The 17,233-nt window shown below is 37.8% G+C and overlaps 1 protein-coding gene across 2 annotated transcripts in view; it reads right to left on the bottom strand.

Moving 5' to 3' along the window:
- Window positions 1–17,233, bottom strand: part of LOC126458078 (non-structural maintenance of chromosomes element 3 homolog) — a 67,787-nt gene that overhangs the window by 15,418 nt on the left and 35,136 nt on the right. The window contains exon 4 of one of the 2 annotated variants that reach the window (XM_050094893.1): window positions 13,021–13,152. The exons of the other annotated variant lie outside the window; for it this stretch is intronic. Coding sequence (XP_049950850.1) covers window positions 13,021–13,152 — 132 coding nt within the window. The remainder of the gene's footprint in view (window positions 1–13,020; window positions 13,153–17,233) is intronic. 2 annotated transcript variants of the gene reach the window in all.

The raw sequence follows: 17,233 nt of genomic DNA on the forward strand, positions 1-17,233 counted from the left end.
CTATGGCGAAAATATAAGACAGGTTCAAGAGTGGGATTAAAACTCAAGGTGAAAGGATATCAATGATTAGAGTCTCAGGTGACATTGCTATTGTCAATGACAGTGAAGAAGAATTACAGGATATATTGAATGGACTGAACAGTCTAATGAGTACAGAATATACACTGAGAGTAATTCAAAGAAAGATGAAAGTAATGAGGAGCAACAGAAATGAAAAAAACATGAAATTTAATCTCAGACTTGGTGATAATGAAGCAGGTGAAGTCAAGGACTTCTGCTACCTAGGCAGCTTTTGCTGGATGGAGCAAGGACAGCATAAAAAGGAGACTGGCATTAGTAAAAAGGGCCTTCCTCGCCAAAAGAAGTCTACTAATATCAAACATAGGCTGTAATTTGAGGAAGAAATTTCAAAGAATATGGACAGTGGGGAAAGCGGGATGGAAGAGAATCAAAGGACAGAAGAGAATCAAAGCATTTAAGATGTGATGCTACAGACAAATGGTGAAAAACAGACAGACTGATAAGGTAAGGAATGAGGACGACCTCCACAGAATCAGCAAAGAAAGGAATACATGCAAAACAACACAGAAAAAAAGATGGACAGGAAGATAGGACATCTGTTGAGATATCAAGGAATAACTTCCACTGCACTAGGGGGAGCGGTAGAGAATAGAAACTTCTGCAACCTCGTTACAGACACATGCAAACCCTACACGAGGAAATCAACTTGATGGCCTGAACAGTTGTAATGTTAAAGGAATTTGTCTCTAAAATGGGAATTACCTTCCAGATTAATCAGTTACATCTGCACTTGCACAGGAGCACTTTCAAGAGAAACTGCAACTGGTCTTGAAAACACCCCGAAAACCGATGTAAGGTTGACAATGTCCTCAAAGTACTTGAACGTCTCTCGGGCATGTTTTTTCCGTACCAGAACATCCAAGAATGGTAGCTGCCTGTTTTTCTCCACCTCCACGGTGAACTGAATTTGGGGAAGGATAGAGTTCAGATGTTGAAATCCGGCTGCACGAGAAACTTATTAACAAGGACAATGGATTTCAACTCAGCCAAGTGTGGATTCCAGCAATAAAAGTTCTGCAGGAGCAGCGGAAACGGGGCACCACACCCGCCAAAGGCGGCATGCGTACTAACGCCCATCAGTCACCTCGTCAGCACGAGCTACCCCCACCACCAAGGCCTGCACATCCCTCGGTCCATACGCAGAGTCAGTGGAGGGGAGAGGTAACAGGTATATATACCACACCACCCGCCGGCCTAGGATGTCAGTCAACAGGAGTAACCTGATGATGATGGCACGTTATGCCGTCAAAAATTCATTCTACAACAACCAGTCAACCCGGCTGCATGCCAGAGAGACCTTCAAGCATCTCATTTGCCGGGAAAATATAAGAACACACGTCCTCAAAGTATTTAGGAAACTATCCTTTTAATTATTTTAAGGCCACAATGAATTCTTCAAACTTTGTGTTTTCTTCAACACCAGTGAGCTTAGGAACTGGACTGTGTTTATCAGAATGTGCCACTTGCAAATGCAATTTTTCTTTTAACTGCATCCCCATTGAATGAACAAGAAGTTGTTTTTCACCTTGCAATATCTTACTGTGGGCAGTATGCAGTCAAATCTACTTAAAATGTGAGGTCTGCAATCCGTTCCGAATGTTCTAATTTTCATATCTGCAGTTCTTTTAAAATTCAACAACAGCAGGTGTAAAATTTGAAAATCATTCCAGGCAAGCACCTCGACTTTGCAGTAATATATAAAGTCTCTACAATCTTTATTCAGTTCCATTGAAAATGGTTGCAACTGACAATGGAATAATGTATGTGACTACAGAAATTTTACCATCCATACCACCAATTTCTTCACATGCTCCATGTCTGCAAATTTACCACAAAGTGCTTCTTGATGACAGAACAATGAATCCCATCTGTCGATCATTTTAAGATGTTGTTCTTTAATTGCCGATTAAACCTTTCAACTCTTTCTGGATTGTAGTCTAATATCATTTCATAGCAACTCTGCATTACCCATCGTCTGTGCGATAACATACAGGGTGAACATGAATACAACCAACAAACTGCAGGCACCCCTGACTGGAAACAGAGGAAAAAATGTCTTATGAGCATGTGTAATCATACAAATACCTAAAAAGGGCTTGAAATGCTGTGTAATGTGGTTGCGTGTGAGGGTACTTGTTTTTACATAGCAGTGTTGCCTCTTGACTGTTCCCATCTGCTTGGCCGTAAACGAACACCATCTCAGCTTGTTCCCAACATGATTACCAGACCATTCTGCTGCTTTCAATATGCTGTGTCAGTCACACATCCTGCAATACATAAGGAACACACAGCACGTGGTCAGAGGAAATGTCATTCATCAGCGTCATCTACCATGGCAACAATGCATTTTCGAACCCATTTCCATAGGAGCTTTCTTTCTCCATTTCCAGTCATGAATCTGGCCCTGCAGTTTGTCAGCTTTGTTAACGTTCACCCTGTATACTGAGAGAATTTTCATCCCTCTCTTCTGTCATTTCCATTAATTTTTAAAAGCTTGTGACAGTAGATCGCTACACTGCCTCTTTTTGTGCAAATAGCCACTGAACGCTGAACGTCCTTCATAGCATGAACAAACAGCGAAGGCTAAATAGTGCTGACACCACGAGTCTGCCAAAGTGAAGAGAACAGCACTGACCGAAAATGCCACGCCACAATACTCAATGACAAGTCGTGTTGTTCTGGGTACTTCCAAGAAGAGCCAAGGAAAACTGAGAAAGCCCAAGCCTTGGGCCTACGTGCGGTCTGCACACCCTGCACGGGTGAAGTTTGGCAAGCCATGGCCGGCCCTGATATAACCTCTCACTCAGATATTCACTAATTCAATTATAAAATAATTATTAACCTGTGATAAGTGTAACAGTAAACTGAATAAACCCATTTTTGTTAAATCTTCAAAACACTTGTGCGTAGTGAGCATTATTTTTCAACGCAAATTCCTGCCTGCACTTATTTGAACTTTGTGACTACTTTTTTTTTTAGGTATATGACAAACACATTGGTTGGCCTATATACTTTAGCATAAGCAACTCTTAGGAATCCAACCACACATTCAGAGGTCCTCCGAATAGTGACTTTAACCTGAATTACTATTTATTATTCATGAAGCTGCTAGTAGGGGTTATGGGCTTAAAGTTATAGAACAATTATTTTGTGGAATCAACTAATTGGCCAGACAGACACTTTTTCTTATTCAACTTTGATGCCATCTACAACAATTTTATTCAAATTTACTGCTATACACAACACTTTGATTGCTTACAAAATCCTACCCACATCACCCAAAGTAGTTTCAGCCATCCACCCTACCAAAATAATATCCTTTTCCTTCGCTATTCCAATCCTACTCCCAATCCTGCATCCGATGGGCCATTCCCTTGTGGTTGGTCCAGGTGCAAGACCTGTCCCATGGTCCCATGCACCCACCCACCCACCCACCCACCCACCCACCCACCACATCCCTATAGTCCAGTCACAGATATTTCCTACACAGTAAAAGGACGAACCACATATGAAAACAGCCAGGTTATATATCAGCTTCGCTGCAATTATTGCACAGCATTCTATGTGGGCATAACAATTAACAATTATCCAATCGTGAATGGCCACTTCCAAACTTGACCATCCAGTCACCGTACATGCTACAAACCACAACACAAAGGACTGCTTCACCAGGCAGGCAATTTAGATACTTCATTCCAGCACAAGTTTCTCTGAACTATGCAGGTGGGAATCATCTCTCTAGCACTTTTGCACTACGCCTGGCCTAAACCACCCCCTGCCTCATCTTACCTTTTCCCATCTGACCCCCCTTCCCACTCCCATGTGCCCCCCCCCCCCCATGTGCCACTGAATCATCTGATGTTACTCTGATGTGTGAAATGCTGCACGTGTGGAACACTGGTCCGATGTAAGAGAGGGCCTGATGGCCCTAATCTGATCAGGTTAAATAAATAAATAAATAAATAAAAAGACTTGCCTCTGTCCCAACACCCCCTCCTCACCACTGTTAACCTAGGCAACTACTTCCAATAACTGAACATCAATAATTGCCATGACTGCAGGAGTATGCATTTGGTCGTCTGTGTGGTTATACGTATTTGTGTGTGAGATTTTACTAGAAAAGGAGCAAGAGTTCACGAGCTAAATGAATACTGCTTCCTGTTACATTTATCTACAGTCCACACAACAGTCCGATATAGGAGAGTGGTAGCTTCTCCCTTATTTTCCTTGCTGATTGCTTGCAAACCTTGACATCTGACAATGGTTATTGCATTGTTTTCATGTCTTCTATTACTTCATGTAGATTAGGATGACTTAAGTTAAATGAAATGTGTTCTGAAAACTATATTTTTTGACTTGTTTGGATAAACAGTAACACACAGACTAAGTGAATGCAGGAAACTCACACCATCCTCAAACTGGCTGGTAGACCGACTTAAAGGGGCACTCATCACATGTTCAATATTTAATATGCACTACTATGGTGTCAATATATTGCATGAAAGTGCAAGACCAAGAACACTGCAATATTATGGCTCCATATTTGTGCCCAGAACACATCTGCCTTCATAGCGAACATGTCAGCAAACGAACGTATTGCAACTGCAATCACTACATGCTGCAGAAACACAAATAAGGGAAAGCGCTGACTGGCAAAAAAGTGGAACTGGAATGTGTTCTACATACTGTCATACTAACATGCTAAAAGAACTTGCAGAATAACTGGATGACTATTGGAATTTGTTAAGGATGAACAAGGAATGTTTCAACTGATTAGTGAACACTGTTACACCTTACATGAACAGAAAATATACTGGTCATATACTCATAGGATTTTACTTTCCACAAGGCTGGAAGTGATCTATAAATATGAAAAGAATAATATACTTTATGGTAAAGGGTAGATAGATTGTGCTGTTATGTATTTCTGCAACAAATAATTCAAGTTTTCGGAACAAACAAATAAGCAGTTGCAATGTTGTTTCCCTGGAGTTATACATTTTTGTGGAGTGTTTCTACAGCTAATTACTGAACAAGTATAAAATATGTAAACATACAACCCAACTGAATGCACTTCAACAGATGGTTCGTTACATCTGTCTTTCCTGATCTATTCATATTCACATGATGTCACTATCAGTCGTTTACAAGTGTGTGTGTCACAAAACGTCAGCAGCAAATGCTGTGTACTGCGCAATATTACTCTTACACAATAAAATATATTGAGTGAGTGCCAATATTTTTAATGCTCTGCAGTCTCCTTCAATATATTGCACAAACTGTAACTGTTAATACCTCTCTCAGTCAGTCAATATTATTGTACAATAAATCTTGAGTGTGTGAGGGGCCCCTTAACAGCCTGCGAACAAACCAAATGTTTCTTGTCTCCCCAGCTTTATATATTATTATGCAACCATGTCAACTGGACTATAGCATTTGTAGCCCTATTAATGCATATTGTGATGTGCTGCAACCCATAAAGTATGAGAACTTCCCCGTTCCTGGACAGTACATTCTTTTGAACTTGGAATTTTGCTGTTTTTCCTCTGTTCTTGACTGTTGCTTATGACTCCATAGCTCTATAGATGTAGACACACGCATTACAGCACGGCTATTGTTCTTGAACCAACAATAGCTCTCCCATGTAAAATGAATGAACACTCAGCAATTGTCACAGTTTTCCTTTGTTCACAGAAATTGGTGAACTACAATTAGACTAAGTTGTGCAGAGGGGCGGGGAGAGGGGGAATATCCTTATGCAAATTGGGTACAGACGTCTGGCAGGCGTACTGGAGTAATATTCGTGTTGTGCTGGAAACTGACACTAAAATCTACATGACCCAGTGTCCGACAAGTTTTTTTTTTTTTCTGCAACTCAGTAAGAACTATACAAGGAAGTGACACAGGAGAGGTCAGAAGCACTATTGTGAAGGCTCATATATACCTCTGGAGCAGTCATAAACTACTGCCATACAGACAAACTGGCATAATTTTTTGTGAATAGCATGACAATCAAATAAACTCAATGTGTACAGTGACTGCTAAAGCCTATTTCCTGCAGACCTCAAAACTGCTAGATCTGTGGTTTAGTAGACTCACAGACTATCATTACCAGAAATACGTGAATTTTGGAATGAATAAAAATTAGATATCGTCATATTACAAAAGGGGCAAGTGCCCCTCCCTCTCAATGCCCCCCCCCCTCCCCCACCTTTTCCTTGTGAGCACCTGTAGTTTTAATATTCTAACACTAATGGTTGCTTTTTATTTCAAAATATTAATACTGTTTCTGCAATTGTTGGTTTCTATATCAGCTAAATTTTTATTAGTATAAATAGAATGATATTACACTGTTAGTCGTTAAAACGGCATTGCCAGGAAGGACAAGAAATAAAAAAATTAGCTATCGTGCATATACAGCATAGTAGGAAGAATATATGACTCAATCTGTTGGTGATCTGCAGCTTTACAGTGCGTGCAATTTCATGGGAAGAGCTGCCACCCAGTTAGATAGCGAACTGAAATGAACTTCTATTACAGATTCAGGTAAATCATTCCACATTGCTTCAACTCTATGCCCAAATTCATAAATTGTAGATGTTTTCAATGGGTGAGATGATAAAAGTATATGCTGGTCACGACAATAGTTGGACACCACCTGCATGGAAATAAGTCAGAAGAGCTCAGGCTACATGTGGTCCTTTTTATCTTGAAAGGTATCATGGAGACCTTGAAGATAGGGTAGTCACTGGCTTTAATGCTGTAATGGCTGCTGTCCATATTACCAGCTACTTGAATCAGAGTTGATTTATTCAAATGTTCACCTTAAAGTTTAACCACCATCTTGTACATCACATAATCTTCACGATTGTTTCCTGTTTATTATGATTTCAGTTGGTGGTCCTTGTAGATCACCATTGCAAGCTGCACCAAGTCTACAAATTTCCTCCTTATCTGTATGCAAGATAGAATATAAAGAATCTTTTTGAGATTCAAACCTTAGTCAGAAGGACTAAACAGAAACTAAGAGACAGAGTCACAAAAAACTCCTGTTAGGTTCTATTTTAACACACTGTGAATGAAACATTCCTCTTTAAGGAGCACTACACTTCTAGCAAGTCTATTGGATTTCACTAATCATCATGTGCTTTATGCTTGTCAAAATAAGTTACCTAACCACATTCTGAGTATCCATCCCTTTACTGCACATGCCAAACCAGTAAACAAAAATTTTCATTATTTTCTTAAAAGTACTTTTTGATACTTATTTTCAAGTAAAATTTTGGATGTAGATTTTACAGAAAGTTAACTATGATTAAGGGGGAAAAAAAGTTACTTGATGAAAGGCAGATCAGATCACTTATTTGTAAGACAGCAGTTTATCTACTAAACAGTTGCTGAAACAGGAACAACTGGAGAAAGTTTGACAACACAAATTAGAGAAATGTGGTGAATTTACAAGATTCAGCTATTTTTATTTCTGTTTTCATTTTGTTTGTGTTTCAGCAATAATAGATTTTGTTGAAATGTTATGTGAACATTCACACATGTCCCCAATGAACATTGGTAAAATTTAACATTCTTAGAAACGATACCGACTAAGATAGTCACTTGTTTGACTCCATGCACGACTTCGCAAAGAGTGAACGTGAGTTTATGGCAATCTTGAGCTGTTATACCTCAGACAATATTTTGTTGAAAGAAATGAAATATGATTTTTTGTACAACTTTGTGTGTTTTCTTAAGAATAATAACTAAAAGAAATTTTACAAGCCACTTTCAGCCAGAAAATTTTAGGCAAAATCATATGAATAAATTTCTGGGTGTAGGTTCTTATATCTCAGAGAAAAAGTATGATGAACATGAAACTTGGCATGTGGTAAGCTAACAACACAAGGTTCTCAAATACAAAGTTTCAGTTATGTACTGCTTTATGGTACTGAACAAATTAAGTGCAAAGTTGAAGATTTCGTAAAAGGCTAACAAAATATGCAGTATTTATGAACCAATTTAGCAAAAAACTATAACTTTCCAAATTGGGCTAACTGGAAAGGATTTGGTTTTAACCACAAAAAAGTGCATTTGATTATCCAATGTGGGGTAAAAATGCTACATAATTTGAACCAAAGTAAGACGTAAAAATTGTGGTGCAACAAAAATGTAAACTTCAGATTCTTAAACCACTTAGAATAAATGCTTGCTGAACATGTAAATTAATAGACACTAGGTGGGTAGCACAAGGATTTGGAATACAAAATCTCATTCACCTACTGTTTTCCAACAATCTACAAATTTGTCAAAATGATGATGATTTTTGTGAAAATGGGCAAATAAGGTATATTTCACACTTCTTTTACAAATAGCATTTTCTGTTAAAAGCTTCAAAAATGTTTTAGCAACCCCCCCCCCCCCCTGAACGGTGGGATTAATTGCCAAAGGGCCAACAATATACGATGTACAGTAGCCAGAAAAATCGCACTGCAAATAATGTTTTAACTTTGGCTTCTTATATCTCATTTATTAAAGGCGTGATAAACCTGAAACTTTGGACACAAGGTTCTCTAATATGAAATGTCATTCACGTATTGCTTTATAAATTTCTACACAATGAGTTCACACTTGTTTTTCATAAAAATTATAAAAATAGATCACATTCACTCTATTTTTTGAAAATTTGTTTTCCACAACTGATTTCAAACTAATCACAGTGGGAATGAGCATGTTTTCAAGAATTTATAATATCGCATTCAATTTTCCAATATGTGCAAACAAAGACCTGAAACAATGGACAAATCTGAGGGAGTGTACCAGGGCAACAGTGTACATACATTGCAGTAAATTGTTCTCTGTATTTTGTTGCACAAGGTTTTCACTTTTAAAATGACAAGTAATACCTCACTATACTGCTTAGGTCCATGGTAACATTGACACTATCAGTTCAAGAACATGAACCAGCAACTCCATACGGGTAACGCTGGATAGCTGGGCAATGCCAGCTATGGGTGGATTTCTTATAATTCTACATACATACTCTACATGCCTTCACACAGTGTATGACACAAAGTATCCTGTGCCACTACTAGTGTTTTCCTTTCCTGTTCCACTCACAAACAGAATGAGGGAAAATAACTATATCTATGTCTATGTACAAGCCATTATCTCTCGTCTTATACCTTCATGGTTGTTACATGTTCCTTGAAAAGAACCCCGACTTCCCTCCAAGGATTACCATTCAAGTTCTCACAACATCTCTGTAATACTTGCATATTGTTTGAATCCATTGGCAACACATAGAGCAACTCATCTCTGGATTGCTTCAAATAATTTAACAGTACTCAGGAACGGGTCACATTAGTGTCCCATATGCTGTCTCCTTAATAGATAAACCACACTTTTCTAAAATTCTCCCAATAAACCGATGTCAGCCATTTGCCTTCCCTAATACAATCACTACGTGCCTGTTCCACTTCCACTTCCCAAGCCTGCAATCTGGTTTCTTAATTTAGGTTCCAAAGCCTTGTGATGATACCAGTCTGCTTACAAAGCCATCTGCTAATACATTTTCTCTGATTCTCAGATCTGACGGTATACCTCACATAGGCAGCAAGTAAAAGGAAATATCAATTTTTATTTCAAACTCCTCAGCATTTTTGTTTACATTTTTTGAAATTTCTGAGCCACTTTCTGGAGTTGGTTTTCTTTAAACTGATACTGTCAGCCAGATTATGATACTGAAGGAGCTAGAGCATAGAAATGAGGTGGTGTTTTGGTACCCAACAAGTATCCTATCTTCCGGGCCAGTAAAATGAGAATGTGTAAATTTCATCAGTGCATCATTTTGTTGCGTTGATATGTCAATAATGTTGCCAATCCAGCATTCGTTTCCAATACACAGGCAATGTAATGGCCAGGTAACAACTCCGTCAATTCCAGACTTAGCATGTCTGCACTGAATACTCTGGCAACAAAATTTGTGTCCCTAGAAACTTTGCTGATATAAACTGAGGTTGAATCAACTGGCTGAAATTCATGAAGCTTTTTTGTACCTCCAACTGTGCTGCTTTCTCATCATCTGTCTTCTTGAAACTTTTTGCTCTCTTCAATTTAAAGTCTGTCAATTTTCAAATAAATGCATGTACAGATATTATATCATGTTGCAAGTGATCTGAAATAATGTAACAACTAACAGTTCACAACATGCCCCCACTGACAACAAAATATGCAGCTTGCAAATTTCCCCAACGAAATCCCTGAGCAGCATTTTGGACAACAAGCAACTAACTTTCAGCAAAGTCCAACAGAGCAATCAACTCATTTTCTCTTAAGTCACACTTCAACAACTTCAAATATTGATTGGTGTTTTTGCTATTAATGGTGACTAGTCAACTTCCAAAATTTGATGGTAAGTTTTTCAATGATGTTTTCAACCATTAATACACTTGTTACCAATGTCTCATGGTCAGTGTGAACACACTGTTTGATTTCTATTGATCCTTCCCGATCCCAGTCATTAAACATTTTTTTCCAAGTGTGCTTATCCACCAGGATAATTCTCCCATCTTTGTAACACACAATCCTTCGAATTCACACTACATATGGTCTTTCTGTCAGTTGTTTTTAGTCATATTTGATATTAGCATCTTGGTGCATGAGCTTCACATTCTGGTGTATAGTGCAGATGCAAACAGAATGTGTACCAGAACCACCAATGGTGCGGAGCACATGGGTCGGAGGTCACAAAATTTTGAAAAGCCAACTTCAGCTCCAAATTTATTATGGTACACTGCGAATAGCTCCTTCAGATTAAGCAACAGCAATCACTTTTGTATCTTTATTTGGAACCATTTAGCTGAAATGACACACTATCTTTTTTACCTGGACGTATCCTGCCGAATTCATCGTCTTCATAAAAGTCTTCAACTCTATTGATGACCAATTGTGCCAGGGTTTTGCCAACTTTAACATGTATACCACATGCTATTTCACCAGAGCTTTGCCAACTTTCGCATGTATACCACAAGTGAAAGATGGCAAAGATTAAAGTTCATAGAGTTGTAAACATTTAGGAAGACAAAGAATTCAGTAGGATGTGTTCAGGTAAAAAAGAAAATGTCTCAGTTTGGTTAAATGTTTCCAAATACAGATACAAAAGTGTTTGCTTTTGTTTAATCTGAAAGCTGTTTGTACCATACTGTACTAAACAGCATAAAAGCCATTCTCCTTTTTTCGTGTTGATTTGAAATGTGCTCTGCAATGCCAAAATTTGCTACTATTTCCTGTACTGACCAACTTTTTGGGACCACAGTCTGTAGCACTAGTTCTCTTGGCTTGTTGGATGTATCAGTTTCCTTTCTTAGTTCTTCAATGAGACCAACATAATCTTTATGTAAGTGGCAACATCCTTTTCAAATTGGCTTTGTTGCCCCTCTCACGCAGAAAATCAGCATACATGATTTTGTCCGTAATCAGATTCTTCACGTATTCAATTTTCCTTTTTATATACTTAGGTCTATCTCTAGCAGTTAACCTCAGACTTTTCAGTGGAGAAGTGCCTATAGTACTCAAACCATGGACCAACACAATATAGTGAGATATTACTTGTCAATGCACAAATGAAAAAAATACATGCAACTAAACACAGTCAACAGGTTGTTGAAATGTAGCCCATTGTTGTGGAATATTCCCTAAAATTCATCTGTCATTTTCAGGTATTGGTAGTGCACATTGGAAAATTGAATGTGATTTTCTGCATTCTTAAAAATATACTCTTTCCAATGGCGATTAGTTTCAAATCAGTTACGAAAAACAGATTTTCTACAAGTAGACTGGATGTGACCCTTTTTTGTAATTTTTACAGAAATAAAGTTTGAACTGGTTTTATAGAACATGGAAAGCAGTGTGTGAATTATATTTTACAGTGGAAAACCTAATATTGTTAAGTTGTTTTGTATATGTTTATCACACATTTAATCAACAGGACAGAAGAAGCTGAAATTAAAACTTCATTCACAGCATAATCTTTCCAGCTGCTTTGCCTCAGTTTATGTAGCATTGTAAGTCCAGTTTGGAAATTAAATCCTTCTGGAGGGGTGAGGAACCTCAAACACATTTTTTGAATGAGACTGGGTTTGAAGCCTGAACAGGAAATGATATTTATAAAAGAAGTGTCAAATATACTCTATTTTCCCCTTTCAACAAAAATTGTCATCTTATCGACAATTTGTAGACTATTAGAAAGTAGCATGTGAATGAACTTTTGTACTCGACTTGCTTGTGCTTCTGACCTATTTGTATTAAGTTTACTTTTTTTGCCACAATTTTCACACTCTCAAATTACCTAACATTGTTGGCCCGCACTGGAGAATCTAACACACATAAATCAGGTAAAAAATACCACCTTTTTTATCTTTTTATGGAATCTTGAACTCTGCACTTAATTTATTCAGTACTGTACAGTGGTACATAAATGAAACTTAATATTTGAGAGCCTTATGTTGTTAGGTTACTACAGGCCAAGTTTCAAGCCTGTCAGGCCTTTAATCCCTGAGACATAAGATGTCCAACTTTGAAAATTTTTTCGAAGATTTTGACTAAAATTTTGTAGCTAAATAAGGCTTGTAAAAAATCTTTTCATTCACGTTCGTTCTGTCCAAAGTTGCACATAGAGTCAAAAAAGTGACTATATCTTGGTCAGTAGTCTTGCTTTGATGAATGTTAAACTTCACCAATGTTCACTGGAGACATGAGTAAATATTCACATAAAATACCATCGAATCCATGATGGTCAAGCAGGAAAATGTTCCGAAATTAGACGATATGACTTGGAATGCTCCATGTACCTGTCTCAACAACTGATAAGTAGGCAGCCCTGTCTCGGATTATGTTTTAAAAAAGTTTGCTACATAAATAAAGTTTTTATAAACAAAATATACCACATACAGAGCTCATGAATTCCAAGAGGCCACGATATGAAACTTCTAACTCTGCCCGCTTTCCAAGAGCAAATTCATGCTTTGGAGGATCTGTATTTGGAACAATTCTATATTCCAGATACAGTTGTCGAATAAAATCCTGGTGGATAGAAACAGGAACACATACAGTTAATGACTAAAAAGAATTAATAATCAAAAATGAATATACAAAACGTAAAAAACAAGATTAACATTCAGAATACAAGAGCTTAATTGTTACAAACTTGTATTGGGAGCAAGAAGGAAAAGGAACACTGTTGAGGCTTTACTGGCAGTACCTTAAGGGCAAAATCTGAGAAACAGAGAGAGAGAGAGAGAGAGAGAGAGAGAGAGAGAGAGAGAGAGAGAGAGAGAGAGAGAGGGGGGGGGGGGGAGGGGGGATAAGAAGAAGAGAACGTGGGAGTTACAGTAGAGTGTGTTAGCTAATAGCTGACACTGAAACAGCAGAGAGTTCAATAAGCAGCAAGTTACGACCAAACTAAAACATAATACCTGTGCAAACTAGAATAGCCCAGTCAAAGAAGACCCAAAAAAGATCGAAAGGGGAAAAAAATCTGTGTAGTTATTGTGATAGAAGGTAGTGCCATGAAGAACTTATTAAAAAAACTGACTGGTGGGATACAAACATGGGTACGAGTAGTTCAATGGTCACATTTGATGTTTTTCTTTAATAACTAATGCCACTACTCCTAGCAAAAATGTTTCCTAGTACAAAATGAAACTTTTTTCTCTGGGAGTAATAGCTTCTGCATTGCAGAGGATGGAAAAATCACAGATTATCAAAAATATTGCTTTAATGATATGGAATTATTTGTTATAGTTAAATGAAATGGGCTGAGAACAAATATTAAATGTGGAACCACAGCTAAGTGCCGTAGAACCTTATTAAGGGATAAATTGTATTCTGTGGGTCACCTGTTTGTGGTTTTGCATTTCCCTCTATCATAGGTTTATAAACTGAAGAGTGAGCAGCAAGGAGGAGGAGGAGGAGGAGGAGGAGATTAGTGTTTAACGTCCCGTCGACAACGAAGTCATTAGAGGCGGGGTGCAAGCTCGGGTGAGGGAAGGATGGGGAAGGAAATCAGCCGTGCCCTTTCAAAGGAACCATCCCGGCATTTGCCTGAAGCGATTTAGGGAAATCACGGAAAACTTAAATCAGGATGACCGGAGACAGGATTGAACTGTAGTCCTCCCGAATGCAAGTCCAGTGTGCTAACCACTGCGCCACCTTGCTCGGTGTTGTGAGCAGCAAGTCCTCACTCTCTCCAGTCCACTATGTCACAAAAAGCAACTTCAAGGGGTTTCATACGGTTACACGGACTCTTCCGCCGCTTGTCTTACGAATCACGGGTGACGCAGTGCACATACATGCCCGGATGTGTTTTTTTTTCACATGGTGAGTTGACATTAGTGTTGCCACTTTCTTCACAAAATAAAGGAAGATTTTTCATTTTCTAATGGCTAGTGCATTCATATTTTTATTAAATGCCATTTTCAATCAAAAAATAGCTCACATTTATATCTTAAGCCCTATTCCTTCATATCACTATGGTATTTTGAAACTGATTTAGCTTTATGTAGGAATGTACTGTCATTCTTTAGCTGGTTAAAAAAATCTTTGCAGGACATGTCAAAATTTATTACTATTTGAAGCTCTGATTTTATAAGTTCTGGTAAACACCTGTTCCCAACATCAGTCCACTTCATCAAAACACTCGTTCCACAAATGCATTTGAACCTGGTATGCTTAGTATAAAACACATGAGCCGAGATATATTTGTCACTTTTTGTTGAGGCACTATTGTGAAGAATTTTACCCACTCAGATGCAACATCACTATCCTTAGTGACACAGTTAGTAAAGTTATCTTTCACTTCACAAAATTCTTCATATAGCTGATCCAGGTTGATCCTATCTTGTAGATCCTATCTTGTAGATCCTATCTTGTAGATCCTATCTTGTAGATCCTATCTTGTAGATCCTATCTTGTAGATCCTATCTTGTAGATCCTATCTTGTAGATTGTTTCAACTGCAAGTTCAAAATCACACTATTGTAATTCCCCATTCAAAGAAAGAGGTTCCAACCTTGAATACTTGTTACTAGCTGAGGAGTCATAATGGTTATCAAGATATTTCAACAATGTGTGAAAGAAAGAATCAAATTCACACGAAATCTTATTAAGAGATGTTGATGAAATCTCTCCCATTAATTTCTTGGTTTCACTCTCATAGAATTTATCCTTCTTTCTTTGTGTAATCTTCTTATACATCATGCAAGACTGTTATGTGATTCAATGATGCTTAGCTCCCTTTTCTCCAGGTGTTTGGATACTGTTTGCATTTGACCTCCAATATTTGACACAAAATGCAAGTAAATTTCAGGAATAATTCCTTTCACTGGGTCTTCAGCTAAAAATACTGATGCAAGTTGCTTTGGACAGGCATCAATGCTCCTGAAATAGCTCTTTATAGCTGGCCAGCACTCAATCAATCTGTTAATGGCAGGAGTTAAGGGCAGCCATCTTGTGGGCACATGCCTTAATATCTCAGACCACTCAAAATCCATAAATTAAAAAAATGATTTCAGTTCCTCACGCCTTTTAGCTGATACTGAGAAATGATTACAGATCTTCAAAACAAGATTCTCTACATCCATTTCCAGCTCTTCCATAGCATGCTTCATCGCATTATGAACCATGTGATTGAACAACTGTCTTTCTGCAGGTTGGAATTTATGGAAAGCAGTAATTGATAAACAGATTGTTTCTTGCCAAAATTCACATTAGCATTGTCAGCACTATATGCAGGTAAATTATTAATATTTAGTGAATGGCTCTCCAGATTATCAACAATTAACTTTGCCACTGCATTTGAAGTTTCATCAGGCTGTTCAATAGATGTCAACAGTTTGTTCTGTGCACCTACTAAAGGTTCAAAGTATCTTATACAAATTGGGAACATCTTTCTGTTGCCTCTATTCAAAGCGTCTGTTGCTACTGAGAAAAACTTACTATTTTAAGGAGATTTTAGAATATTAACAACATCACTGACACTTTTAGACGCTAATATGTTTTTCACCAACATTTCTGCCTTCGTCTTGCCACAGGAAAGTTTTACAGCGGTTTCTGAATCTGTGAATATACATGACATCAGTTTATTGCTACAATCCAAACTTGAATAACTTAGGTTGTGTCTGACTGTGTGATACAAAAGTCCTAACTCACGAGCTATGACAACGTTGGCTTCAGATTTCTTAAGAGTTCACAAAATATTTGGAAACTTTTGTGGTTTGACTACTTGCTTTCTCCTTTAGCTGATGTCCTTTGTACTGAGCATGTTGCTTGAGATCAAACTGTTCACCATGAGAAATGCTGAATTCCTTCCTGCACAACGTACGAAAAGCATGTTTATCAGACGTTAAACCATGCCTAACAAGTACACTTGACTGCACTGCTGTTGCTTGCCACGTTTCTTCTTCGCTGATGAACTCATTACAATTCTTGAACAAAAGTAAATTAAGAAAACTAGACTTTTGACTGTGTGGATTCAAGAAATTAACACTGCAACGAAGTTTATTAGTTTACAAACATCTGTAGTTGTACACATCAGAATCGGAAATAAGTATATCGACAACATTATCGATTATGCGATCGAGTGATTGTCAGAAGTGCCAATTTAAACGTAGACCAGCCTAAAATCTATATCTGAACGGTAATAATAACAAATATAACCAAATTAATGTGAATATATATACTGGGGAAGAATTGTGTTGGGTTTTGCGATAGTTTAGCACCAAATACTAAAAAAACAGAAGAAAGTGCTGTATGGGGAAATAAAAAACATAAGGTGAAATTAACAGTAAAAAACGTAAGAATACAGGAAAAACGTACAACCTGGCAACCCTAGTTGACATGGAATACAGAATGAGTTACTGATAATACTAACACACAAAATACAAATGGACAGATTCTATGTACATCGCTGCACACTCTTCTACATGCTAGAGGAGAAATTTGTTCTCAGTCATCTAGACATGTTATATGGCAGTTGTAGCATTCTTTGGGAAAGGCGAATTCTCTGACCATGAGTGCCGCTCATTTTTCAGTTAACAAACAAGCTATACCTCCCCAGTATTTCCTGTTCAGTTCCCTAATGTGAATAGATAAAATTCATCGAGCTT

The sequence above is a fragment of the Schistocerca serialis genome, chromosome 2, assembly GCF_023864345.2.
Source record: "Schistocerca serialis cubense isolate TAMUIC-IGC-003099 chromosome 2, iqSchSeri2.2, whole genome shotgun sequence".
Taxonomy (NCBI): Eukaryota; Metazoa; Arthropoda; class Insecta; order Orthoptera; family Acrididae; genus Schistocerca; species Schistocerca serialis.